General features: G+C 39.3%; 3 protein-coding genes across 3 annotated transcripts; 1 reads left to right on the top strand and 2 right to left on the bottom strand.

The window, feature by feature from the left end:
* Nucleotides 1-251: 251 nt before the first annotated feature.
* LOC128359872 (olfactory receptor 52E4-like) lies at nucleotides 252-7,416 on the top strand. The gene is made up of 2 exons (XM_053320191.1): nucleotides 252-1,157; nucleotides 7,372-7,416. The coding sequence occupies exons 1-2, from the start codon at nucleotides 252-254 to the stop codon at nucleotides 7,414-7,416; spliced, it is 951 nt and encodes a 316-aa protein (XP_053176166.1).
* An 8,009-nt stretch (nucleotides 7,417-15,425) lies between these two features.
* Nucleotides 15,426-16,364, bottom strand: LOC128359870 (olfactory receptor 4D11-like). Its single transcript, XM_053320190.1, has one exon. The coding sequence runs from the start codon at nucleotides 16,362-16,364 to the stop codon at nucleotides 15,426-15,428; it is 939 nt and encodes a 312-aa protein (XP_053176165.1).
* Nucleotides 16,365-26,126: 9,762 nt separating this feature from the next.
* On the bottom strand, nucleotides 26,127-27,059 carry LOC128359869 (olfactory receptor 4D10-like). Its single transcript, XM_053320189.1, has one exon. It carries the CDS (start codon nucleotides 27,057-27,059, stop codon nucleotides 26,127-26,129), a length of 933 nt encoding a protein of 310 aa, XP_053176164.1.
* Nucleotides 27,060-27,676: the final 617 nt, after the last annotated feature.

The raw sequence follows: 27,676 nt of genomic DNA, 5'->3' as shown, positions 1-27,676 counted from the left end.
TGTGGACTGTGAAGTGAGAAGTGGTGTGGACATATTCAGGCACTACTTTGGTAAGTTCTGTTGACAATTTGCTAATTATTTGACTGGAATCTTTGAGTGAATATAAATCGATTAATTAATTGATACTCAATTAATTGAGTAAATATATTATTCTATAGTATCCTAATTTTGCTGAGTGTATTTATAAATATGCTGCTTTACAATCAAACTATAAATGACTTTTCATTGTTTTAGGAGGAAGAGAATAAAGAATGGACATCCCGTACAACACATCATCATCATCTGTTTTAGTGCTAAGTGGCTTCAATTTATCCTCTGAAAATATCGTTCCCACATTTCTTTTTGCAACTCTGAGCTACATGATCATACTTTTCTGCAATCTTATTCTCATCCTCACCATTGTATTGAACAAATGTCTGCATCAGCCCATGTATCTAATTCTGCTGAACCTTCCTGTCACTGACCTTATAGGCTCCTCAGCACTTTTTCCACAACTCATTAAAGAAATACTGACCAACAGCAGGACAATGCAATACTCTGCTTGTATAGCCCAAGCTTTTTTTATCCACATCTATGCAGCAGGTACAGTATTCATTCTGACTGCTATGGCATATGATAGATACATTGCCATATGTTTCCCTTTGAAATACAACACTGTTATGACTAATGCCCACATTATGAAAATAATCACGATTGTGTGGGCAAGTAATTTAATTTTAATGGCTGTGCTTTTTTTTCTGCTTTTGCGCTTACCTCGCTGTCGATCTGTAATGACACATACCTACTGTGATAATCCATCTTTGCTGACTTTGGTCTGTGCTGACAAAACCATCAACAACATTTATGGTCTTTTTATTGTTGCTCTTTCTCAAGTGATAGCTAATGGAATGATTTTGTATACATATCTTCAAATCCTTGTTGCATGCTTCAGATCCAAACGAGCAGACACAAAATCCAAAGCTCTTCAAACGTGTGCGACACATCTGATAGTTTTTCTCCTGTTGGAGTGTCTAGGTCTTTTTACCATCATATCATACAGAATTAAGAACATTTCACCACATTTAAGGAGATTCATGGGGTTGTCAACATTAATTTTCCCCCCAACACTAAATCCAATCATCTATGGACTGAAAACAAAGGAAATTCGAGAAAAAATAGTGCACTTTTTTGGGAATAAAATTCATTCATTTTAATGCCTTTATGCAAGATAAGATAGATGTTCTTACAATTGTGGCACGAGTTTATCCCACCAGCAATGTTTTCCCTGGAAACATATAGATGACAGGAGTTATGGACTTTCATTTAAAGTCTATAACTCCTGTCACCTATTATTGCTATGATGGAATAAATGAGCAAAACTACACATCACTACTGTTTGTAGCAGCTAATATTCACTTTTTTGCATTTGCAAAGTAGTTGGACCTTATCCAACCTGATATAACCTGAATAGACAGCAAACTCTGTACAGCCAATTCCAAGTCATGCACAGTATATCTTATGTTCCTTAGTAGGTATTAACAGAACATGGATAATGCATCTTCTTTTTAAAACTTGCAATGTTTATTCACTTGTCTGGCTCAAACATGCAATAAATCAAAACCAAACTTATTTAAAATTGACATAGATTGAAATATACACCTTAGACCTTGGAAAAGAAGAACTGCATGGAATCTGACAAATGCATAATCAATTTACTGCATACATTTACTGCATAAAATGTGTAAATTACACCTGATATAAAGCAAATAGTGAGGAGGTTATGAGGGTTGTAATTCAGTGTGATTGGCTGCTCGGTGTGTGTAGTCCAGTGGTTATTTTCTGTCCAAATATGAACATGTAATTGTTAGCTCCATACACAAACTTTCATGTCAGATATATGTGTATTTACGATACAAATACCGCAGAGGGTGCCATCAGCACACACATTCATATCATATATGCATTTTATTTGTTTTGCTGCCCTCTTGTGTTTTTTTTAAGATTGGTAGAAAATTTTGATCTTCAGGAGTGAGAGACAAGTGACAAGTAAATGGTAGTGGAAGTCAAAAAAGGGAGTAACTGTCAAGAGAGTATAATACCAAATAATACAAACCTTTTTTTTAAGACTTTAAAAAAAAAGAGAGAAAAGTTCATTCCTACCAGCAGTTTCTTATTATAATAACAACAATTGATTGACTTGTGCATCTATGTTTGTTTAGAGGTGTGTTTTAGGCAATAAATCAGTTGGATTGAGAGAAATTGGAAGAAATCTGGAGCAGAGGAAACTAAGAGCATAAATTGGAAATAGTTTTGCATGAGCAGAGTGATCATCATTTTCCTGCAGAAATGTCCCAGAATTAAGTTCAAGATGGGGCTGTATGCCAGTTGTCTAAATGATATGTATTAAATAAAAAAACTTTAAGAGTATATTAATATGAATAGTATGCCCTTTATTGTTGTATGCACCAATTTTTTTAGAACACACACATTAAAAGAAACCCTCAGTTTGCATCTGTAATAATCTCCTCACTCTTTCACTAATCCCTCTTATGCGGAGCTGCCTTGACAAGAATACACTGTCTCCACACTGTGGTGAAATATAGTACTACACACCTTAATTTTATGACCATATACAGACTGCACCTATAATCTTTCAACCCATAAAAACATTTCATCGTCCATTCAATGTTATAACTCTTGGTTTAGGTTTTTGTTGATTTAATGTTGACATGCAGAAAAAGATGATAATAAAGTCCAGCAACATATCCATGAATGTGCCTGATTCAGTTTACCAAGACACTTTGTCATTAAATGTATTTACCTGCATGTATCTTAAGCTATGTTTAGATGTTTAGTAAGAAGAACGTGTTGTAATGTGAATATGAAATTCAACTTTGCTTGGAGCAGCCCCAGGAATATCTCAAAGTACTCTTAAATATCGCTCCACACTTAAAATTTGGTATCAATTTAGGAGGCACTTCAAATTTAAGTCAATATCTACTTTACCTCCTTTATTGAGGGATAATTTATTTCGACCTGCATTTACAGATTCAATCTTTTTCGCATGGCAAAACCTTTACAAGGATGGTATTTTTGTAGCTTTACAGATCTCTCAGGAGAATTTCATCTCCCACCCCCACATCTTTTTCGTTACGTTCAAATTTCAAAAATTGATGGACCCCCACCCCCTCTCTTTCTTTTTCTCCTTATCTTTATCATCATTATTATTATTTTTTTATTTATTTATTTGTTTGTTTGTTTTGTTTTGTTTTTTCTCTTCTCCTGTCTTTTGGCTTGCCTTGTATTTTTGTTTATACCCTGTAGCTTAAACACTTATTCACTTATTACATACAAGAATCTTCAGTTACTTAATTATTTATTATTCTTTTTTTGACTTGCACATTGTTTGTTTGTCGCCGATCATGTTCCTATTGGGCCACAAATTTAAAATAAGCATGTGATGTGATACTCAATGTAATTATAACATTGGTTCCTGTTCTAATGTGCCTTACCTCCTAATATATATGTATATTTTAATTACTCTTAAATAAAAATCCCATATCACCTCAACCTGAAGAGAGATGTAATCATTGAATTTATAAACTTGTGCTGTTGGAATCATTAATCCAGGCTCCTGCTGTGAAAACACGCACCAGTCAAAATGACATCCTACCCTGGCTTTACTCAAACACAAATGGACTGGAAGTATCCCTATTGGCATCTAGTGGTGAGGTTGCAACCAGTGGAATTACTCCACCCATCAACCTCCCCTTCCAAGTGTGTAGGAGAACCTAGTGGCTGTGAAAAACATGAAAAGCCCACACTAGAGATAGAGATTGGTTTGTCCACTCTGGGTTACTGTACTCCATAGAAGGGGCTTTTTCTAAGGTAACGAAAACACAACTACATCTGTTCTATTCGATGCCACTAAATTCTACACACTGCATCTTTAAAGGTGTATGACCCTCCAAGGACATTCTGGCTTTCATTTGCTTCTCATTGCACTTGAGGCTACACAACTGCTGTAGGATGCAGCAATATCTGAGTATGCAAAGACGATGGAGGGTGGAGAGAAGCTGGACGCTGCAGAGACAGTGAAGACTACTGAGGCACCAGAGTGTGTGTTGAGGCACAGGGTCCGCTAATCCATATTTCTGAACATGGATCAAACTTTTCCAGGGTGTAATCCTTGCATCATCCTTTTGACATTGTCTGGTTCTCTGTGATTTGCACTTCAACTTATGCCCCCCTTCACATTACACCCCTCTCATGCAGTCTACAGCCAAATCCCTCTCATCCTGACAGCAGACACAGCCTGAGCATGAGGAGAGAAACTGAAGCTGGAGCACAGGAAATCAATACAAGCAACAATATAATATCTGAGTACAATGCTTGTACTACAAGCATACAGTTTGAGGAGAAGCAGAACAAATCTGTGTGTAAGCAGGGGCTATTTGAGTGCAAGGGAAGGGTTTTGGGGGAAATAATTACAAAATTAATGTGATAAATCATGCTTTCTAATTGAAAGACTATGAATGAAAGGCCCATAAATGATTGCATATAAGAAAACAGAACTAAAAATCATTAGTCATTCAATTGATTCAAGTCAGAAAATAAATGTGCAATTTTGAATATTTATTAATTGTTTCTGTAATTTTTCAGGTCTTGACACATGTATGTATTTTCACACAGAATGCAAATATTACACGACAAAGAAGTTACTTAATTTTTTTTCCCCAAACAAGATGGATTTTTTTGAGTTTTCGTACTGTGAATAAAGGCATCAATCAATCACATTGTGCGCAACACAATCAGTCACATCTCCTAATGACAGTAGCGAACCTATCCCATGTACGACAAAGGAACACGGACAGAGACCCCCTGCATTATTTCACAGTCCGAGTCTATTTTTGTTGTGTTTAGTGAAATGTAATTTAAGCAGACAGCTATTTACATCACACAAATGTCTCACTGTATATGTGTTTTGAACTTATTTACTGTATCTATATTGACTGATCAAGCCTTCCAGTCTGTCTGTGAGCTGTCAAGATTCATATTGCTGCTCGTAGGACGTTTTGATGTGAAACACTTGCAGTTTAGTATTTTAATTTTACTCAGTTGGTATTCACAACAGCTAAAACTGACTTAAGGTGCATCTAAAAAATACAATGAACTACACAAAACCCACTTAATAAAAATGAATAAAATATCGAAGCAAAGTTGATTGATCATGTGCATTGTTTCACTGAAAACAAAAAATACTGTTTAAACTGTAAAAGTTATTAAACACATGCACACTTTTAGATTAGATTCTGTTTTGTCATTGTGGAAAACATACAATGAAATTCAGGTGCACTCAAGGACCCGGCTCAAATATAAAAAAGATAATAGAAATAGATAAGAATAAATAAATGCATCCATTCATTCACTCATTCTCTCATCTGCACAGTAAAACAAACCATACATTCATTCATTGCCAGCATGCAGTTAAAATGGGGTAGTAAAAAAAGTGCTCATAGATATTACACGTAATAGTAAATAAATAAATTGTAGGCCACAGAGGTGCATGACCTGGGTGTACCAAAAATAACACATGTTCACAATGTTGTTTTAGAATTTCAGACCTATACTGCCGTTTCTCTTAGAAGGACGGGCTGACTACAAACCACAAAACTGTTGAAAAAGCCTTACATTTTGACATGTTAAAATGAGGAAATGTTCAAATGAAGGGAATCACACCATGAAAGACCACACCCAAGAGCATTTGAAGATGTTCTGTTTTACCAATACTGAGTATACTGTGTGTATAAATGTGGGATTGTTTTGTTTTGTTTTTGCATTATTGCATATTTCATTGCTGTTTTGGGTTGCCTTATATGTCAAAACACTGTGTATCCTGTATGTTGTTGTTATGTGGGTGATGTAAGACAGTTTAAGTGAACTGAAACAAAAAGCTGTTTACTCATTCAGTAAATGATGAGCCTTGGGAAACAGGACAAGTCACCTCAGTTAATGTTTACCTGCATCTGATTTGTTTGGCTGTGAGTCATCACCCATTAGGAGATTTCTTCTCCCACTGAACTTTGTTCAGTTTGACACAACTATCCATTGCATCATGGATACCATGGCTTGGTTACTGTTTCTTGCAACATTGCTCATTAGGATAATGACTTCTTTGTTTACAGACTGTTGACAGGAAAGATGTGTCACACTGAGCCCTCTGGAGTGATGTATCCTCAATACTAAGCTCTGTTAATGAACCTCGAAGGGTTTGCTCACACAAACAACGACTGGTGTGTTTTGCAACAGTTCAAAGAGTAAAACTAAGGTAAACTTGTGAAAATATGCTGGTTTGGTGACTATAAAGAACGTAAAACACTTGGCATTAGAAATGTCACTAGAATATCTGACGTGATTTTAGAAAAAAGTCGGAGTAATTAGGTTTGACCACAGGTCTGTATTTCTTTTCTTTATAAGAAACATTTCTTAAAGTTTTATGTTCAAGTGCAAAAGATTCAAAGTTCAAATTTCAAACTTGGAACATCCATAATATAACAAGATCTTTTAAAAAGTAGTTTAGTAAAATGTGCCATAACAAAACCACTTGAGTAAAAGTATGTGATGTTATAATGTTAAACTGTAAGTACAATAAACAAATTCAACAACATCACTGTAACGAGGATGTATTCACTTTCCACACATACACTTTTTTTAACATCTCAACTAACAGTTTGCAGCTAGATACAGATTTGCCCACTGTTAGAGATTTTTCTATCTCTTTATATTGGACTTGATAGCCCTTTATTATTTCTATTTGTGATCATAAAAAATTTTGAAAATCAAAGAGCTAAACTGTTTTGTGGCAATGTTGGCTCAAGAGAATTTCAGGTATCCGTGCGATTAAAAAACATGATTTGTTACATATGTAATTCACTGCATCAGCCAAGAAGAGGTATTACTTGTCAGTCACTCATTGCTATCACAATATAAATCACAGTGTGATGCCAAGTTGTGATCAGGGAAAAAGAGGGAAACCTCTTTTCGGGACAGTCTAGGTTTATTTGCAAAACTTCTGTCTTGCTTAACATATATTATATATTTTACTTTGATGGAAAAGCACTATTCAGAGAAGATGAAAGAGCTTGGAGAGGAAATACAGAAGATTTTTTTTACCAGGTGGCCTAAATCCATAGATTGGAATGTGTGTAACTACTACTTAACTACTGGCCAGCTGATTCTCATTTTAGATCAAGAAAACTACAGAAATGTTGAAAAAGAAATAGCAGGACCAATAGTCACTTTAATTATTCTTATTCATCCAGAAAATCAAAATATTTTGGTGTGCATGGGATAGGTGGATGGAGTTCCCTATTATTATTTAGTGTGTAAGAGGTGGAATTAAAGGTCCAGACAAAGACAAAGAATGAGAAAAAATGACCCGTTCTGTGAACGCTATCTAAGCTGTTGCGCACACCGGCACAGAAATAAAAACAAAAATGATTTAACATGAATTAGATGCCAAAAACATCTCACTAGGGAGTCATCAGCCAGGGAGTAGTAAATAAATAGTCTTTGCATTGTGGAAAAGTAACTGTGGACAAGTCGCTTTGTAGTTTCAGACGCGAATGTTTATATTGTAAGCTTACATTATATCATAGTATCAATTGTCAATTTAAATGACTGATATATCTACCTAAATTGACAAAATAGCCTAATACTTTTGTAAACAGAGTAATGTCATCATGATTATGGATTCAGAAGTGCAATTTAATGAAAGGGACATAATCCATTTCTCAGTGTGTGAACTACAAGGGAGCCAGGGGGAGCTTGGCTCTCCTCAATAAGACGTGAGCTCCCCTGATTTGCACATTTTTTTGCGGAGTCGTCTCTAAAATACTGACAAAATAATATACGCTCAGCCTGCGAATCGACATTATTAATTTCTTTGTTAAGTGGTAGTCAGCCTACAGTGATGTTAAAAGAAAATCCAAGTCAGTTGACTCTGAAGACCACAGGCAGTGCATCTTCTACTGCAAATGTTATGTTAGTGACAACCGTTGATGTTACACCTGCTGCCAGACAGCTTGCGCTGTAAGACCTGTTAACACCCGGGATGACAACGGAGGACAAGCCGGCAGAAGAAGTTAGAGATGTGGGTAACAGTTCCACAGCTCAACCTCTCTGTGTCTTATTTGTGCTGATAAACTAAAATATAGTAGACTCCGCAAAGTATAGCTACCATACCGTGCTTGGCTGTATTGTATCATACAGTGTTGTTTGGTCTTGATACCTGTGTGGAAGTGTTATGTGTACATTAATTGATTATCATATCTTGCCTATCTATACGATGTCAGCACCCCCCCCCCCCCCCCCCGCCCCCAGAATAATTTTGAGTTCCCCCAAAAGACATGATATCTTTGGCACACTACCATTAGACAGACAGCAACAAGTCATGTTTTATTGCTTTGGAGATTGACAGGTTGATTGTGTGTGACAGGTACGACAGGTCTGCACCACTCGTAAATTTTGTTCATACTGTACCTAACAGAAAATCCAAAATATGAGAAATATGGTGAATGCAGCAAATCCTTGTATATCACTCATACACATGATTTAAGAATTAATCTGTGCCTACTTTCTTCATCCGGCCCATTGTGTTTACGAACACACAGCAAAGTTAGTTACCTCTCTCTTGTATTATGTGTATGAGTGCATATGATTATTTTATTAAAATAACAGGTAAATCCCTAGAGTGGGTGTACAGGTAGCAAGGGCTGTTTAAAACAAATAATCTACACCTCTGCTACAATTAAAGGCAATGCAATACGTAAGGTTTACCAAATTGGTGTCAGAAGTGGGATTGGCTTCCTCACTCACAGAAAAATAAATAACCTTATTGTGCATTTGCAAGCTATTGAGGGGGCATGGCCGAAGCAGAGCAAAGACATTTCTATAGCAAAGAGCTCCCAGGGGCACTGCTGGTTTACCTTACAGAGCTAGTGCCCCCTGGCCAGAAATAGGAGATTGCCGCCTGGGGCAACAGCCAACCGGTTGACAGCCTCATGTTTATAGGCAACCAGCTACAACAGGGAGAAGCCATCAGAGACTTATCTTGTCCAAGTGCAACTCACTGACCAGTTTAACACCTGGTGAGCAGAGGAGACGGTGGTCCAAGTCACTCTTGCTTTGGAGGCAAAGCTCAGTAGATTCTCACAGACCTCCAACCAGAGGAATGATTCAGCTGGGCAGCCACTGAAAGAATGATCCAGCACCGTTTTGGTCAACATGCTTATGCTGGTAACGCCCAAGACAAACTTGTCAGCCGTCACCAAAGAGAGTCACCAGAGAGAGTCTGGGTGTGTATGATGAAGATCTTCGCTTTTATGCATGGCGTGGGTACCCCAGGGGCTCCAGCCAAAGTGACTGCAGTAATGGCACCCCATGCAGAGCCCTGGTGGACACAGGGTCCACTATTTCTCTGGTCGGCCCTGGAAGACAGAAGACTGCAGGTTTGGAAGCCCACTAAAGTTCACATAACCAGAGTCACTGACGATCAGTTTTTGTTAGCCAACATCCAAGATTCCAGCATCATTGGGCTGGACACCAGGCCAAATGGGAGGCTATGGTGGACATACCCAGAACTGCACTCTACCTGGGTTCTGAGGCTATAGCACTCCACACTACTGGTGAAGGAGGACTGTGACTTGCCTCCATGTCACTGATACTAGCTAGGAAATCTGCCACATCGTTCCCACCAGCCAGAGGGTCCACCACATCATTGCTACCAGCTGGGGGGTTCTTCACTCAATTGCTGCCAGTTGAGGGGTTGACCCCATTGCTGACAGCTGAAGGATCCACCACATCGCTGCCGCTAGTCAGATGGTCCATTGTATCCCTGCCACCAGCTGCAGGATCCTCCATATCGCTGCCACCGGCCAGGGGGTCCATGGTGTTGTTTCCACCAGCTTGAGAACCCTCTACACCATCACCACCAGCCAGGAGGCCCACCATATCATCACCACAAGCCAGAGGGTCCACTACATTGCCACCAGCCAGGGGGTCCTCCATTCCATCACTGCCAGCTTGGGGGTCCATCATGTTGCTGCTACCATTTGGTCTATCCACTGTGTCATCGCTGCCAGCTGAAGGGTCTACTGCTTCCTTGGCTGGCCTATTACTACTGGTGCTACGTCAGGGACTTCGCCACCAATGCCAGCTAACTACACTGACTGACCCAGAAAGACCAGGCATTCCTGTGGAATGACGACTGTGCAGCTGCCTTCACTATGCTCCAGTCAGCACTGGTTGAGGCTCCTGTGCTGAGAACTGCTACCCATCATCCTGGGACTCCGCCTCTCTGGCCTTACTCCTTACCTTGGAGTGAGATTCCTCCTGCAGACTGACCGTGCCTCCCTCACCTGGTGTCTCAACTTCAAGGAGGCTGAGGGGCAGCTTGGCTGATGGCTGGTGATGCTACAGGACTACAACTTTGAGATTTGCCACTGGTCTGGACGTCTCCATGCCAATGCCGATGCACTGTCCCGATGCCCTAGCAAGGAAGAGGAGTGCCAACACTGTCAGCACATCGAGGACCGAGATGCAATGACCACAGTGATGGTGGCCATCCTGGGCCCCTTCCCTACCACCAACCAAGGGAACCGCTATGTAATTGTGGCCATGGACTTCTTCACCAAATGGCCTGAGGTGTATGCAGTACCTAATCAGAGTGCCGTCAGCGCCGCCATCGGCAAGTACCTGGTCAGCAACATGTTTTGTGTGCCTGAGGAACACAGCGACAAAGGTTGGAACTTCGAGCCCACACCCGCGTCCCCAGGCCCTGCTTCCTTACCGGAAGGCGTGTCGGTGGGATTGAGGAGGTCTTCGAAGTATTCCTTCCACCGATCCACAACGTCCTGAGTCGAGGTCAGCAGCACACCGTCCCCACCATACACAGTGTTGACACCGGATGGTGGTCCAGAACCTCTTCGAAGCCTTGCCTTGATCATGCCTTGCAGCTCTCATGATCAGGCATGAGCTTCACACACCTTCGCACAAGTGTGGGTCTACAGTCTGGAACAGAAGAGGGGCCTTTCTCCCAAGCTGATGAGTCAGTTGGTCAGATCTTGTATTGTATTTAAGAGACCGTCAGACATTGTGTACAGGGTACAGCTGTATACATGGTGATTACACATGTTTTATACATAGTGATTAGTGCTACTGTTTTTCTCTGATGACTACAATGCTTATATTAGGTTACAGTTTGCCATATTAGAAGGCATTTTATTTATTTGAAACTAGCTCTTTATTTAACTTGCTCGACTTGTTTTATAGCTCTAAATGTAAAACATGTTCAGCTGCACTTTATGTATGAAAGTGCTATATAAATAAAGTTTTTATTGTACCGTACTGTCTTAAGCAGGGAGGCCCAGACTTCCCTCTCCCCAGCCTCTTCGTCCAGCTCTTCCCGGGGGATCCCGAGGCGTTCCCAGGCCAGCTGAGAGACATAGTCTCTCCAGCGTGTCCTGGGTCTTCCCCAGGGTCTCCTACCAGTGGAACGTGCCCTGAACACCTCACCAGGGAGGCGTCCGGGAGGCATCCTAACTAGATGCCCAAACCACCTCATCTGGCTCCTCTCAACACGGAGGAGTAGCGGGTCTACTCCGAGCTCCTCCCGGATGACCGAGCTTCTCACCCTATCTCTAGAGGAGAGCCCAGCCACCCTACGGAGCAATCTCATGACCATAGGTGAGGGTAGGAACGAAGATCTACTGGTAAATCGAGAGCTTTGCCTTTCGGCTCAGCTCCCTCTTCACCACAACGGACTACAGACTGGAAGGCGTGTCAGTGGGATTGAGGAGGTCTTCGAAGTATTCCTTCCACCGATCCACAACGTCCTGAGTAGAGGTCAGCAGCGCACCGTCCCCACCATACACAGTGTTGATGATGCACTGCTTCCCCCTCCTGAGACGCCGGATGGTGATCCAGAACCCATTCGAAGCCGTGCAGAAGTCGATCTCCATGGACTCACCGAACTCCACCCATGCCTCAGCGACCGCCGCAGCTGCACTCTGCTTGGCCTGCTGGTACCTGCCTGCTGCCTCCAGAGTTCCACAGGCCAAAAAGGTCCTATAGGACTCCTTCTTCAGCTTGACGGCATCCCTCACCGCCGGGGGTCCACCAGCGGGTTCAGGAATTGCCGCCACGGCAGGCATCGACCACCTTGCGGCCACAGCTCCGGTCGGCCGCCTTAACAATGGAGGCACGGAACATGGCCCACTCGGACTCAATGTCCCCCTCCCCCTCCAGGTCTCACTGTTGCTGCCAACGTGAGCGTTGAAGTCCCCCAGCAGAATGAGGGAATCCCCAGAGGGAGCACTTTCCAGCACCCCCTCCAAGGAGTCCAAGAAGGGTGGATACTCTGTGCTGCTGTTTGGACCGTAGGCACAAACAACAGTCAGGATCTGTCCCCCCACCCAAAGGCAGAGGGAGGCTTCCCTCTCGTCTACCGGGGTGAACTCCAACATACAGGCACCAAGCTGGGGGGGCAATAAGTATTGCCACCCCTGCCCGGCGCCTCTCACCAGTGGCAACTCCAGAGTGGAAGAGAGTCCAACCCCTCTCGAGAAAACTGGTTCCAGAGCCCTTGCTATGCGTCGAGCCGAGGCCGACTATACTTCTATAACTTCTCAACCTCGCGCACCAGCTCAGGCTCCTTCCCCACCAGAGAGGTGACGTTCCACATCCCTAGAGCTACCTTCTGGAGCCGAGGATCGGACTGCCACGGTCCCCGCCTTCGGCCGCTGCCCAGCTCGCATTGCACCCAACCCCTTTGGCCCCTCCTACTGGTGGTGAGTCTGCAGGAAGAGGGTCACCTCTTCAGGCTGTGCCCAGCCAGGCCCCATGGGTACACCCAACCCCTTTGGCCCCTCCTACTGGTGGTGAGTCTGCAGGAAAAGGGTCACCTCTTCAGGCTGTGCCCAGCCAGGCCCCATGGGTACAGCCCCACCCCCAGGCCTGGCTCCAGAAGGGGGGCCCCCGGTGACCCACGTCCGGGCAAGGGACAAGGAAAACCATTTGTAGAAATCATCATAAGGGGTCTTATGAGCTACCCTTTGTCTGGCCCCTCCCCCCAGACCTGTTGGCCTTCGGTGACCCTACCAGCCCTCGACAACTGAGCTCCTGGGGTTATTGGGACACGAAAAACCCCTCCACCACGATAAGGTAGTAGCTCAGGGAGGGGTTTCTTATTGTTATTATTATTATCTCTCTCTCTTTACATTGATTTCTTCCTATAGCCCTGTACCTATTTGATAAAAGGCATATAATTAAACACCCTTCTGATTACAGATGTGTAACATTAAAATTAGATATGGCTCACATCTACTATGAATTTAAAATAGAATGTGCTTTCTAATATTTCAGTGCTAAAAATCACATTTTCCATTTCACCAGCAGATAGCAGCCCTCACATTTGTAAATTACTACGTTGTCAGATGTAGTATGTAGTATACAAAATCACCTGCCATTGTATGTATTTTAAGTTTAATATTAAGTGTTGTTGATACTCACTTATTACTGGACCAATTTAAAAAATTGTTTCCCCACTTGTCACTCCCATCACAAAAAAGATGGGATAATAGTGTCATGGTTGAAAAGATTCAACACCGATCAATTAGTTTTTCCTTGCAACTGTTTACAATTCCTGTCATACATACACAGGTGTCAAGTTATAAGGTTCCAAACTGAAGTGAAATAGACAGCTGTTACAACTGCTCTGAGCTGTTAGTAGAAAAAAACAAAAAACAAAAACAAACTGTAGTGACTGTTGTGAGACAAAACTGATATCTAGCCAAGCACTTGTCAGCTGAAACTGCCTGTCAAAAAACCACCAGATTTCCATACCGAATTCCAGAAGATAGTTCTTCTACACAAATGCTAACACACTGCAATTTATTTTCCATAAAGGCTTAAGTAGAAGACTAAAAAACAACCAAATGTAAAAACAGGCAAAACATTTGAGTAAAAAAAGGATCAAATTGAATATGGCTTTACATAATGTAGATGATAAAGATCAATTAAGAGATGTGTTGATCAGTGTTGACACAGACTCTCAGTAAGTATTGGCAATATTGTAAGGATTGGAGTTGGTGGAAATAGGCCTGGGTATTTTTCAAAAAATTCTGATACTGGTTCTAAACGATACTTCTTTCAAAACCAATTTCATAAATTGCATATTAACAAAAAGAAAATCACATCACACTACTGGTCTTTAGTTTTATTTTTCAGCTCCTTGGCATTTTTATCCACTCAAAGCAGTTCATTACAAAAAATATAAACCTATTTACCACAATCATTTACACACTGTTGACACCATCAAGCTAATCTAAGCATAAAAACAATTCAACCTATAATGTCAGTTTTTAAAGTCTCGATGTGACGCCAGCATGTGCTGTGACTGTAATGATATTCAAACCCACCAACCACCAAAACTTGCTAGTTTTAATATTGGTTAGTTTTAAAGATAAAATATGATGAATGGCTTGAATGTCTGTACAGCTAGATAACATTAGCAAAATGGAGTTATCAATTTGTTTTATAACAATTGTTTGGTGTAGTATCTTGTCTGTTAATGTTAAGTTAACTGAGTTATCAGCAAGTGGAAGCAACAGCACTTTCTACAGAGGCTTCATCAGTAACAGTAAATTGGATAGACCTAATTACTAATTACTGATGAAGTTGCTGTAGACACTGTTACCATCTACACTATTGCTGTCTATGTTGAGGAGATACAGCTGGACGCTTCAGACAGCTCCGCTCCTGCTAGGTATTGAAATTTGGTACAAAATGCAAATATTTTTTTGCTACTCACTATTATCGAAGCAATTTGATTGACGTTAAATACCCTGCCCTAGGTGAACATTTTCTATACTCAGGCAACTTATTTTACTTAGACACAGTAAATGGGGAGTTCCACTTTACTTCTCTGGTTCAGAAAAAATATTTTGTCAAATGTAGGAATTTAGATGTTAAACACAAGAACAAAGCCTCAACCACCCTAAAATTGATACATTTTGAATTTTAAAGTTTTGAATAACTAACCTCAATGTCATAAATCCATTAATCAGTTATTTTTTAAAACTTTAGGAAAGGTTGAGGTAACACATACAGCATCACAGAATGTATTCTCCCACAATCAAAAGACAAAACTAACTAGGTTATCTGAAAAGTGGAAATTGCATGCATGTGAACATATGAGTCTGACTGTGTTTGTCAATAGACTACTTCTCTACCAATGTTCGTTGTGATAGGCGTCTGTCCCTAACAACCCTGAAAAGGATTAATAGTCCAGAAAATACATGATACTGAAATTCCATTATTTTACCAAAATACTTAGACCATAAAAGGATGCATAACAAAGCATTAACACATTCACATTTCTTAAATATTTACTGAGAGTCGTAACTGATTTTGAAAATCCTAAGAATTTTACATCTAATTTCTTTTGTCCTAAGACAGTACACAAAAGGATTTACAAGAGATGGGCCGAGGATGGCCCCAACTGTCAAGCCATGGCGAGCCTCAAGAGTTAATACCACACCCAACCTTGTCAAAACAACAGTAATGAATAGTGGACAGTAATAACATGTTACTACAACCAAGTGACTCACACAGGTACTGCCCAATTTCCTTTTGTTGCTATCTGTGGATAATTTGACAAAAAGTATTATCAAAATGTATGAAAGGCAAATAAAGGAGAAAGATAAAAATAAAATAGAAAATACTATGCCGGTAACCATATTGAAATAAGGATTGAGATCAACACATGTAGTTCGCAATAATGCAGCATACTCACAGAAAGTGTACTTCAGCTTTGACCTGCAATGAGTGAGAGGTAGCAGAGTTCTTGGAAGAATAGACACCAAACCAGCAGCAGCAATCCACAAGAATAGTGTAAGGACAATAATTCGCACATTTGTTAAATAACTGTGGTACTTAAATGGACAACCAATAGCAATCAATCGATCAAATGCCATAACTGCTAAAGCAAACATCTCCATTACCCCTCCCAAATGGAAAGCAAACATTTCAGCATAGCAATGCACATAAGATATGGTATTAACACGAGCAACTAGAACCCTAATCATTGTTGGACTGGCACTGGATGTGTACAGTATGTCAACAATAGCAAGGTTGCAAATGAGAACATACATTGGTTTGTGTAATCGCTTGTCATTTATAATGAAGAGAATGTTTATCGTATTGCCAAATAAAGCCAAAATATAGGTAATTAATATAACCACACCAGCTACCAAAGGCTTTTCAGTTTTGTCAAAACCACCGATAATAAATTCTGTAACTTGGATTGAAGCATTCTGTAAAGACATACTCAACAAAATATCAAGATGACAAGCAAACAAGAAGCTGAAAATAGTCTTCTTAAAGCAAAAGATCTTTCAATATATGTCATGAACAGCCAGTTGTAGTCGTCGTAGTTGAAAAAGTGCAACTCTTCCTGAGCTCAATCAAACAGCTTTCACTGAAACTCACAAAGGAGTTCACCAAACAGCTTGTAGGATGTAGGGTTTTAAAGCTCAGCTGAAAAGCATGTTTTCATTGGACAGCCCCATTGTCCAATCACACTGGATAGTGATGACTAATTTGAACTATTAGTTAGTTAGCTTATCCTAATTAGTAAGGTAAAGCTAGGTAAACATTTATCACATATCAGCAAACTAAGGCTGGAAAATATCACCTATTTGTCACATTTACCTCAGTCATGATTAATCAAACAATATATTATTGAATAGACCTGCACGAGGCACTCTGTCCTCACGGTGGAACTCTTAGTTGTTTGTACTAAAAATAAACATAAAATCCTGGATTATGACTTATTGTCATATTTATTTACTAAATAAGAATAAGTATTTGTTTTCTAAAACAGGAAATTCAAAGTAAACTTTAGCCATTTAACATGTCTTGCAAATGTCAAAGTATACTAAAGACTGAAACCAGCAATATAAGGCTGGTTTCAGTCAGCCTTAACTGAGAAGGCTTACAAAGTGGCAGTGCTTTCGGCCAGAGCACTTAACGTCCTCTCCATGCTCACGGCTTATTGGGCAGAGGAAAAAGAGAACGGCCTGACAACCCATCTCTCCACCATTGCAGCAGGATGTTCCCTGTTCTCCAGCCCCACCTGTTTGACTTTCTAAAATGCTTCCAGTGGCCCTTCAGACCTCCAACTCCCAGTTGCGGCGGCCCATGCAAGAACATACCAGAAGGGAAAGAGACATTGCTGCTGAGAGTTCAGTGGCTGCCTTTCTCTAATGTCCAAAAGTACACACACACATTCACATTTTTGTAAAGAAAATAAAGTGTCCTGCTGATGCATCCAGGTCAAGTGCCAAGAGTGTAGCACACATAAAAAAGCCAAAATAAAAACATTAAATGACATTGAAATAAATACTGCAGTGTCAACACCCACTGAATGGCTCATACCTTAAAAAACAAACAAACCATGCCATGGATATATAACACAAATTTGTTATTGTTTTTATACAGGTGTATGGACCTACTTCATTATAATCTTATTCTTAATTATTCAAGGTATTTTACTTATCATAGTACCATTGACCACATATTTACATTGTTTTGTTACCTTTTGGATTGCTTTTTTTTAAATATAGTAGATTGGTGATGATGACAATACTGTGTAGTTCTTTGTATATTTAAACTAACAAGATCATGGACAATTCAACCTTGTTGCCCTACTTTGTTATATAAATAATATAACATTACATAGATAATATAATATTACTGATATTGAAAAATGTATTAGAGTTTTGAATGTTTAAGTAACATTTTGCAGAATATTTTTAAGAAATTCAATTAAAAAAACATGTTTTTGTTACAGCTGGGAATTTTCTAACTCATTTACATTTTAGTGGTCACTACATGTATGTGGCTGAACATTGACTACATATGATGTACATCACATGACTTGTAGTAAATTGTATGACTATCTCCAGCCAACACAGCAATACAGGCAAAAGATTGCTCCCGGTTTTCACGATATGGTCATGACATTTCCATGGTACATTTCTTTAGGAGCCCTTACATTACCAAGCTATTACTTGAAAGGTAGACACAGAGTACATTCCTGATCTTATCACCCCTCCTTTCTTTCATTTTCTCACAGTTTTCTGTATTTCCCAATTCATTAACTTCATCTTCACCCTGTTCTTCATTGTCTACCTCATTGCATTGTTCATTGTGGGCTTCACAAAAGTTATGCAATCCACAGAAGGCAGGGACTATGTGGCTGACAATGGTAATGTGCCTCATTTTATTTATGGAAGCACATTTATTTATTGTTTATTTAGCAGGGACAATACATTTATTATTGTACCAGATAACTAAAAGCTCATTTCCATCTATAGCCCCTGGGTGGAGGCCACCAGTGATGAACTGGTTGCCGAAGTAAAAGAGAACAATGACTTTAAGGTGCCCAAAGCCCAGTCATTCATGCCTGACTCAGTTGCTGATTAAAGTGCAGCTGTTGCCTGCATTGGTTTCTTGGATTCTGGAAACGGCTTCATAAGCCAGGGGAGTAATGGATAGGCTGAGTCACCCAGGGTGACCAGCATCACATCTATTCCCTCTAATGTTTCCATTGATCTACCTTAATAGTGCCCTTTACGATAATAATGGTCAGGTGGAGCATGGACTAGAGCCAAGCAACTTCTGGGACACTTCCCCTAAAAACCTTGCACTATTGTTGTCAAGTCAGCTGCAGAGGGTGTTTTGATGTGAGAGTTTGTGTGTTTACTCTGGCACAATGTTGTGTGTCAGTCACCCACAATTTTGTATTCAGCTCAATACAATCACTGTAGTAAGATGCATAGAGTTGAGGAAAATAAACATCAAGCACAAATATATGCTTTGGTTTGCTTTTCCTGCATGTGAAAGTAATCTAAAGCAGTCTATTGGTCGTGTGTGGACAGCTGGATTGATTAAAATAGTCTTTCAGCAACTGAAAATCATGGCTGAGATGTAGATTAATATGGATAGTGTCAGAACTAGGATGCTTTATGTGTAAATGCAGTGTAAATCTTGTTTTCCTATATCAGGATTGTGTTTATTGGTTATTTAACCCATAAATTGTCTTTGAGTAAGCAATGTCTTTCTCGACACATGGAGAATGTGTAAACTACACAAATAATGTTCTAGGTTCTGAGTAATGACCACTGTTGTGTAATTTACTGTGAATTCTCATCCAATATCATCAAATGTGTTGAACAAACTTTGTAGTAAATGCTATATGTGCAAAACATGTACAACTACTAAAGATGATGTGTTAAAAAGTTTTGTCTTGGAGGCAGAGTGACATGTTTCTACAACAATGCTGTTGAGCTCCAACAGGAAGCTAATTAGTGTCCCATGTCAATAACAGTCTCAAGTGTGTGATTAGAGTGTGCATGTGTGAGTGTAGGCCTCTCTGTGTGCATCCTTGTATCTTAGTGCACTCTCTCAAAACAATCTTATGTAACATTGTTTTCCCCTGAAGGACATATTTTACATATATTATATTTACATATATTATTTATTATTTATTATTTCTTTACATATGCCAAACAATGTTTCATATTAATCTCTTTTTAAATAACTTATTTTCTACATCAACAGACATCTTAGATAAGTTCCATACACTTTGGAAACCAAAATTATCTGTGTAGTCTGTAAGTCAGCAATACATGAGGACTGAAGCCTCTCTAGCCAAGATACATTTGTTTAGGAAAGCAATCACTGTGTAGTTCTGAACTGCCTGAGACTGCATGTTTGTTCCACAACAAAAATAGAGTTCTTATTGTTTAATATTATAGAAAAAAAATGTCATGTTCAAGCTGTAACTAGTGTGTGACATTTTTAATTGGTAACTGGGAAGTGGAATAGGCTCCATAAATAGACTCCATAGTTCAAATGTATTATTTGCTTTTAACCTGATGGTTATGCTGTAAAGACATCCACTCTGCTTAAACATGCCATGTGCTTAGAGACTACTATTAAACACAGGGGAATACCAACGCTCATTTTACAGAATCAATTTAGATACACATTGGGATTTACTTACTCCTCTGTGATTTATAATTCATTAGCATAATTTAACTAACTAACTAATTCTAATTAGCCACCATGAAGTGAGTGTTCCTTGCTATGAAAAGTATTTCATGTTACTATGTGGTTTAAACTTAAAAATGCAGGATATGCATTTACTTAGAAATAAGAAACTTGTGAAAGACATGAGAGAAAGCTTTAGGAAGCACTTCAACAATAGCACAGTTCCATAAAAAGCATAGGTCTCACCTATTTGTAGCTGACAAACGAATACATTATTCAATGATTTATTGTTCTTTTTATTAGTCACTAGGGTTGGGTGCCTAGGTCGGTACTTTTAGTGGTAACGACTGAATTGTGTTAGTACTACTGACTATTGATTCACATCAAATCAAACAGTGGCAGATTTCGGTACATTCAGACACATCACTTATGTGTGTGTGTTATGTCATTTTTTGTCCTTCATAACATACAGCAGAAGCATAGAGTTTATTGAGTTAGACATAGTTACAGACAATAAGTAATGCTGTTAAGTTTGAAAAAAAGTTGTACAGTATGTTTGCTTCATAATATATTCCATCAACTGGCACAGTGAAGATGTGAGAGTTTGTATGTTTTTTCTTGGCTCTGCGTGAATTTCCCCCAGTTACTTCCCAAAGTCAAAAGACAGATAGGTTCGGAATTCTAATGCTGGGTGGCTTCCCTCAGGCTGGATCCTGTGCATCATGGTGCATGGAAACTGTAAGTCACATCGGAGTGTGCCAGAGCAGTGTGTCACTGGCAAGCTCCGTCTTAATCCAAGGGGTGCCCATGGGCTCTGTCCTGTCCAGGAAGGTAGTTACTACAGACACAGTCTGTCAGGCTGGGGTGGATTACACAAGGACGAGGGTGAGGGTCTCCAATAAATTGTCTGGTGTTTCTCTCCCTGAAACATTTATTTCTGCCTCTCACTCGTCATCATGTTGCATTAAGAAGGGTTGCATTCCCCTTGATTATACTTGCTGGCACTGATCCTCTGGAGCAACGAGCACCTGCTCTCCCTGAGAGCAACACACAAGCCCTAAACACAGGCTGGGACCTGCTGTCCAGGGGTGTGCCACTATATGGGAAGTGGTCTCTACAGCTGGAGATCATCAAGTGAAGTAAACAGCATAGATGCTAGCAGAGACTGCAGGAGCAACTTGGAATGTAACAAGATTGTTTGTATGCCTGCAATATCGGGAACCCATCTGCATTCTCAGCAGGTTTCTCATGGTCATAGGTGTTTCGCCCCTTTACCTGTACACCTCTCCTGAGTGGGGCAGCAAAGGCTGAGTTATCCTTCACCAGCAGTTGGGTTACAGTTGCAGTCGTTTGATAACCACAACCACCTGGAGCTGGTCTCAGCTGCCATGGCTTTCTCTCTTGTGGCCTTTTTTAGCTGTTTTGGGTCCAGGCAGCAGAAAGGTAGTTATCAAACTGAGCAGAAACTTAAAAAACAGGAGAATGAAGCCTCCTGATGGGAGGCAGAGAAAAAGAGACTACACTCAAGCCCACCAACAGGCAAATCATCAGATGTTTATGCAGTTAACTGACACTGCCATCATTGCTTTGTGTCCTGGACAACAAACACACCAATAATCACCACAATAAATTTTATCCAGCACCAGTGCTCAACCATTGCTAATGTTTGCCCCATGAATTACTCCCCTGTGCCACAGCAATCCAAATTAACTATGGCCCAATGAATAATGGCTGTACAAAGGTCAATGCCAACTAATGCAACCACCAACTAACACTGAAGATGAGTTTGCTCCAAAACCAGTGAATGGGTCATACCTAAAAAAATAATAATAATAAAAAAATATATATATATATTATAATTATTATTGTTTATTTTTTTAATAGAGGTTTATGCATCCACTAAATGATAATCATGTTCTCATGTATTGGTTTCTTGGATTCTGGAAATGGTTTCAAAAGCCAGGAGAGTAATGGACAGGATGAGTCACCAAGCTTGACCACCGTCACAACTTTTCCTTCAAATGTTTCCATCCATCTTGGTAATAGCCTGTTGTTGGCCTTGATCATATATCGAAGACAGAGCAAAAACAACAGCACTGTGGACTTCGCCAAATCCAACCTTTATATTGTAAAACTCATTTTTAGTCTACCACACCTTGTAAAATAGCTTAATAATGTCCCTTTGGATTGCAGTGGTCAACTGGAGCATGGGATAGAGCCACAGCCACTTCTGGGAATCATTTCCCCTGAAAACCATGCATTATTGTCTTCAAGTTCACTGCACAGGGTGTTTTGATGTGAGATGTGAGAGTTTGTGTTTACACTGGCACAATGTTGAGTGTCAGTCACCCACAATTCGGGGGCTTTAAGCCTAATACAATAACTATAGTTACATAAAACTGCAGAAAAAGAACACATATGCTTTGGTTTGCTTTTCCTGCATGTGGAAGTGACCTAAAGCAGTCTATTGGGTGTGTGGACAGCTGGATTGATTAAAATAATCTTTCAGGGACTTCGGGTGGCGCTCGACTGCGATGCACGCATAACACAACAGCTCGCTTTCAACAACCCCTAAACAATCTTTACCATTTATTTCACTGACTAAACCGATAAGTCATCAGTGCACAATGTCTCAAGGAAAACTCAGATGTAAACGCTATTTGCGCCGCATTGTTAGCACAGCAGAGTGAGCTCAGAGCGTTCATTCAGTCGGCAGTGAAAGAAGCGGTCAACAGCATCCTCATTCCGCAGTTAGCTGAACTAACACGACAAATAAAATATACTGTGAGTGAGCTAGCCAAGGGCCCTGAGTCATCACACAAAACTATTCAGAGTAACACGGCTAAGTTTGATACACTACAAGTTACAGTGAGAGCTAACAAACGTGAAGTCAATGGCCTTCAGCAACAGGTGGGGGAACTCACCTCGAAAATCACCCAGATGGTCCAACGTGAGACTGGTCGGGCTGAATGAAGGTGAGGAAGGGTCAAATGCCATTGGCTTCCTGAGCGCCAATCTGCCCAAATGAATACCTTCACTGGGAAACCAGGACATCTGCATAGAGAGAGCCCACCGACTTCACAGATTTTCAAGCTGCTGGACTACTCCGACAACGGACAATGGACATCCCCTGCTGTTCTTCCCGGACTACAGCAGAGAAACGATGGACAGGAGAAGGGAGTTTGCCCCGGTTCAGGAGAACATGACGTTGCTTGGGCTTCAGCCGTTTCTGCTATAACCACAAATAATTCCATTCTTGCCTGTCAAAGGCTTTATGGGCGTCAAGTGACAGGACAGAGCGAGAATGGAATTATTTGTGGTTAGTCATGAAAAAATTTGGATTTGGACAGAACTTAGCAGGCCTAACTGCAGCGAAAAAGGCTATATTGTCATTGTGGTATAACCCCAACATATCCTTGATTCACAACTGGATGGCCTCCTATCACAGTATAGCCTCTCTTGAGTGTACAAAGGCACGGCATGCGCTAACCACTCGACCACCTGCGTGCCGTAATAATGTCTTTTAATAATGTCCTTTTATTTGGCTGGTGAATGTATTTTTAATTTTTAATTTATAATGGACAGGATTCATATTGTTTATCATTCTGTAAATTTCCTTTCGTGACTCTGTTGTTTACCCTTATTCTAATTGTTAATGTGCTGCCGTACTGTTGTTGTTTGTGTTTTGAAAATAAAAAATGTCAAAATCACAAAAAAAAAGTCTTTCAGACAACTGAAAGACATGGCTGAGATGTAGGTAAATATGGATAGTGTCAGAACTAGGATGCTTTCTGTGTGAATGCGGTGTAAATCTTCTTTTCCTTCTTCAGGAAGGATTGTGTTTATTAGTTAGTAAACCAATACATTGTCTTTGAGTAAACAATGCCTTTCTTTAAGTTTTCTTTATCCTATTTTCATCCTGTGCATCAAGGAAGTGGAAGTCTCTCACAGTTTGCTTTGAGCGAGAAGCAAGGTACACCCTAGACAGGTCCGCTTTTCAAAGGTCATGTCAATAACAGTCTCAAGTGTGTGATTAGAGTGTGCATGTGTGAGTGTAGGCCTCTCTGTGTGCATCCTTGTATCTTAGTGAACTCTCTCGAAACAATCGTATGTAATATTGTTTTCCCCTGAAGGACTTAGTTTTCTTTACATATGCAAACAATGTTTCATATTAATCTCTTTAAAAAAAAAATATTTTCATTCTGTGTTTTAGGGAACATCAACTGTTTAATCTGTGATTTTCTACATCAACAGACATCTTATAAAAATGTTCAACAACAAAAAAAGTATGTGCTATACTGTTATTACTAATATTACAATTATATCACTCATAGTAAGACTATATGCTAAGAACTATTAATAGTATAGAAATAATAACAGCCATGGTTAGACATTGTCTAACTTTTTTTCTTTTTTTAAGAAAAGCTATATATCAGGCTCCATATTTCAAGTTTATTATTTGCTTTTAAACTGATTGTTATGCTATAAAGACATCCACACAGCTTAAACACGTGTCATGTGCTTAGAGACTACTATTAAACACATAGGTTTCACCTATTTGTAACTGATAAACTAATACATTATTCAATGTTTTACTGTTCCTGTTATCACTCACCTGTCTTAGTGAAGATTCTTTGTGATAAAAATGTATTCATGTGTCATATTAGAATGGGGTAGTTCCTCTAAATGCATACATTCACTGAGTTGTGAATGAATCAATCAATTTTCCAGCAGTTTGGGTTGTCAGAAAATATTACATTAATGTGTATTTTGGAATACTTTGTTAATTAAAAACTAATTTTTTTATAAATCAAAATACTACAAAATACTGTAAATGTTATATACAATAGTTGAGCCTATGTTTTGTCATCATTTCATAGGTATATTATTCTTTCATATTACATTATAATATGGTTTCTATTGTCATACAAAAAAAAACAGGAAATATGGGAATATGTTTTATTTGAAGTTACAATTGTAAAATATAAAAAATGTCATTGCATGTCAATACATGTTTTTACTGACATTTCCCACACTATTTACATAAAATATGTATACAGTAAGCTATATCATAAGTTATACCATCAGTTTTGCAGTATACAGGAAACAGTGGAATAAGTGTGCAGGCTTTACTCTCTTTACATTGTTGTTGTTGTCTCCTAATACCTCTGCACCTTTGTGATGACATCTTCCTTATTGCAAACATGTAACATTAAAATGGGGCATACAGTATCTCTCAGATAGTATATTTCAGAAATATATCTATCTTTTTTAAAAAAAGACAAAACTGGTATCTAGCAGAGTCCTTGTCAGATAACTTGAAGCTGGCCTGGTTAAATGTCAGTGCATGTCAACAAACACTTTACTGACATTCCCCACACTATTTACATAAATCAACTAATCTATATCATAAGTTATACCATCAGACATCTCCTAGCTGTCAGTTTTACAGTATGACAATATAGTATACAGAGGAATAAGTATGCAGGATTTACTGTTTAGATTGTTGTTGTCTTCTAATACCTCTGCACCTGTGTGATGAGTATATCATTACACATCTTCCTCATTGCAAATGTGTAACATTAAAATGGGGCCCAGCTCAGTCTTCTATGAATCTGAAATAAAATGTGCATTTGAAATAACTTTTCTTAAGGTAAAAAATAACCTTAATGTCCTATGCCTGCATTATAGAGCTTATTGAGATAGACATAGTTACAGTAGGTAATGCTGGTAAGTATGTATACTGAAAAACACTGGGGGGAAAAACCCCAGTTTCTCCCCACAGTCAAAAGACAGATAGGTTAGGTTATCTGGAAAGTATAGATTGCATGCATGTGACCACATGAGCCTGACTGTGTTTGTCAATAGAGTACAGACCTGTCCAGGATGTAGACTACTTCTATACCAATGTTTGTTGTGATAGGCCCCTTAGAACCATGAACAGGATTAATAGTGAAAATACATGGATGACCAAAATACTTAGATCATAAAAGGATGCATAACAAAGTATTAACACATTTACATTTCTTAAATCAGTCGTAACTGATTTTGAAAATCCTAAAAATTTTACATCTAATTTCTTTTGTCCTAAGACAGTACACAAAAGGATTAACAAGAGATGGGCCGAGGATGGCCCCGATCATTAAGCCATGGCGAGCCTCAAGAGTTAATACCACACCCAACCTTGTCAAAACAATGCGAATAAATAGTGGACAGTAATAACATGTTACCACAACCAAGTGACTCAAACATGTGCTGCCCATTTTCCATTTGTTGCTATCTGTGGATAATTTGACAAAAAATATGATCAAAATGTATGAAAGGCAAATAAACACAAAAGTGAAAAATAAAAGAAAAAATGTTATGACAGTAACCAGATTGAAATAAGGTCTGGGGTCAACACATGTAGTTCTTATTATTGCAGCATAATCACAGAAAGTGTACTTCATCTTTGACCTGCAGTGAGGAAGAGGTAGCAGAGTAGCTGGCAGAACAGACACAAAAGCACCAGCAGCAATCCACAGGAAATGTGTTATGACGATAATTCGCACATTTGTTAAATAACTGTGGTACTTAAATGGACAACCAATAGCAATCAATCGATCAAGTGCCATAACTGCTAAAGCAAACATCTCCATTACCCCTCCCAAATGGAAAGCAAACATTTCAATGTAGCAATGCACGTAAGATATGGTATTAACACGAGCAACTAGAACCCTAATCATTGTTGGACAGGCACTGGATGTGTATAGTATGTCAACAATAGCAAGGTTGCAAATGAGAACATACATTGGTTTGTGTAATCGCTTGTCATTTATAATGAAGAGAATGTTTATCGTATTGCCAAATAAAGCCAAAATATAGGTAATTAATATAACCACACCAGCTACCAAAGGCTTTTCAGTTTTGTCAAAACCACCGATAATAAATTCTGTAACTTGGATTGAAGCATTCTGTAAAGACATACTCAACAAAATATCAAGATGACAAGCAAACAAGAAGTTGAAAATAGTCTTCTTAAAGCAAAAGATCTTTCAATATATGTCATGAACAGCCAGTTGTAGTCAGATTGTGAAAAGGCGCAACTCTTCCTGAGCTCAATCAAACAGCTTTCACTGAAACCCACAAAAGGAGTTCACCAAACAGCTTGTAGGATGTAGGGTTTTAAAGCTCAGCTGATTAGCAAGTTTTCATTGGACAGCCCCATTGGCCAATCACACTGGATACTGATCCTTGCTATTTTGAGCTATTAGCTAGTTAGCTCAACCTAATCAGAAACATCGGAAATCTCATATCCTAGATAAACATTAATCATTCATCAGCAAACTAGGGCTGGACAACATCATAGACTTTTTTTTTTGACAGCCAATATAGCCAGCAATATTCTAGAATTCCGGCCATACAGAACAACTACTGTGGGTCCCCTGGGGTCACATGGTTTTAAAAGGGCAAAAAAGGTGCATGGATTACTTGCATGACTTCGGTGACCTCAATTGTTTTAGCTTTGATTCAACAAATGTATTTTATTAAAACGTTATTAAAAGTTATTTAAAAAATTAACTCTAGAATGTTAGAGATATCT

The sequence above is a fragment of the Scomber japonicus genome, chromosome 6 (genome assembly GCF_027409825.1).
Source record: "Scomber japonicus isolate fScoJap1 chromosome 6, fScoJap1.pri, whole genome shotgun sequence".
In the NCBI taxonomy this organism is placed as follows: domain Eukaryota; kingdom Metazoa; phylum Chordata; class Actinopteri; order Scombriformes; family Scombridae; genus Scomber; species Scomber japonicus.
This window is presented reverse-complemented; position numbering and strand designations above follow the sequence as displayed.

Coding starts and splice junctions, on each gene's coding strand:
- LOC128359870 (XM_053320190.1), bottom strand. CDS start 16,364: ATGTCTTTACAGAATGCTTCAATCCAAGTTACAGAATTTATTATCGGT.
- LOC128359872 (XM_053320191.1), top strand. CDS start 252: ATGGACATCCCGTACAACACATCATCATCATCTGTTTTAGTGCTAAGT. Junction 1,158..7,371: donor AGGAAATTCGAGAAAAAATA/GTGCACTTTTTT, acceptor AGTGTGTAAGAG/GTGGAATTAAAGGTCCAGAC.
- LOC128359869 (XM_053320189.1), bottom strand. CDS start 27,059: ATGTCTTTACAGAATGCTTCAATCCAAGTTACAGAATTTATTATCGGT.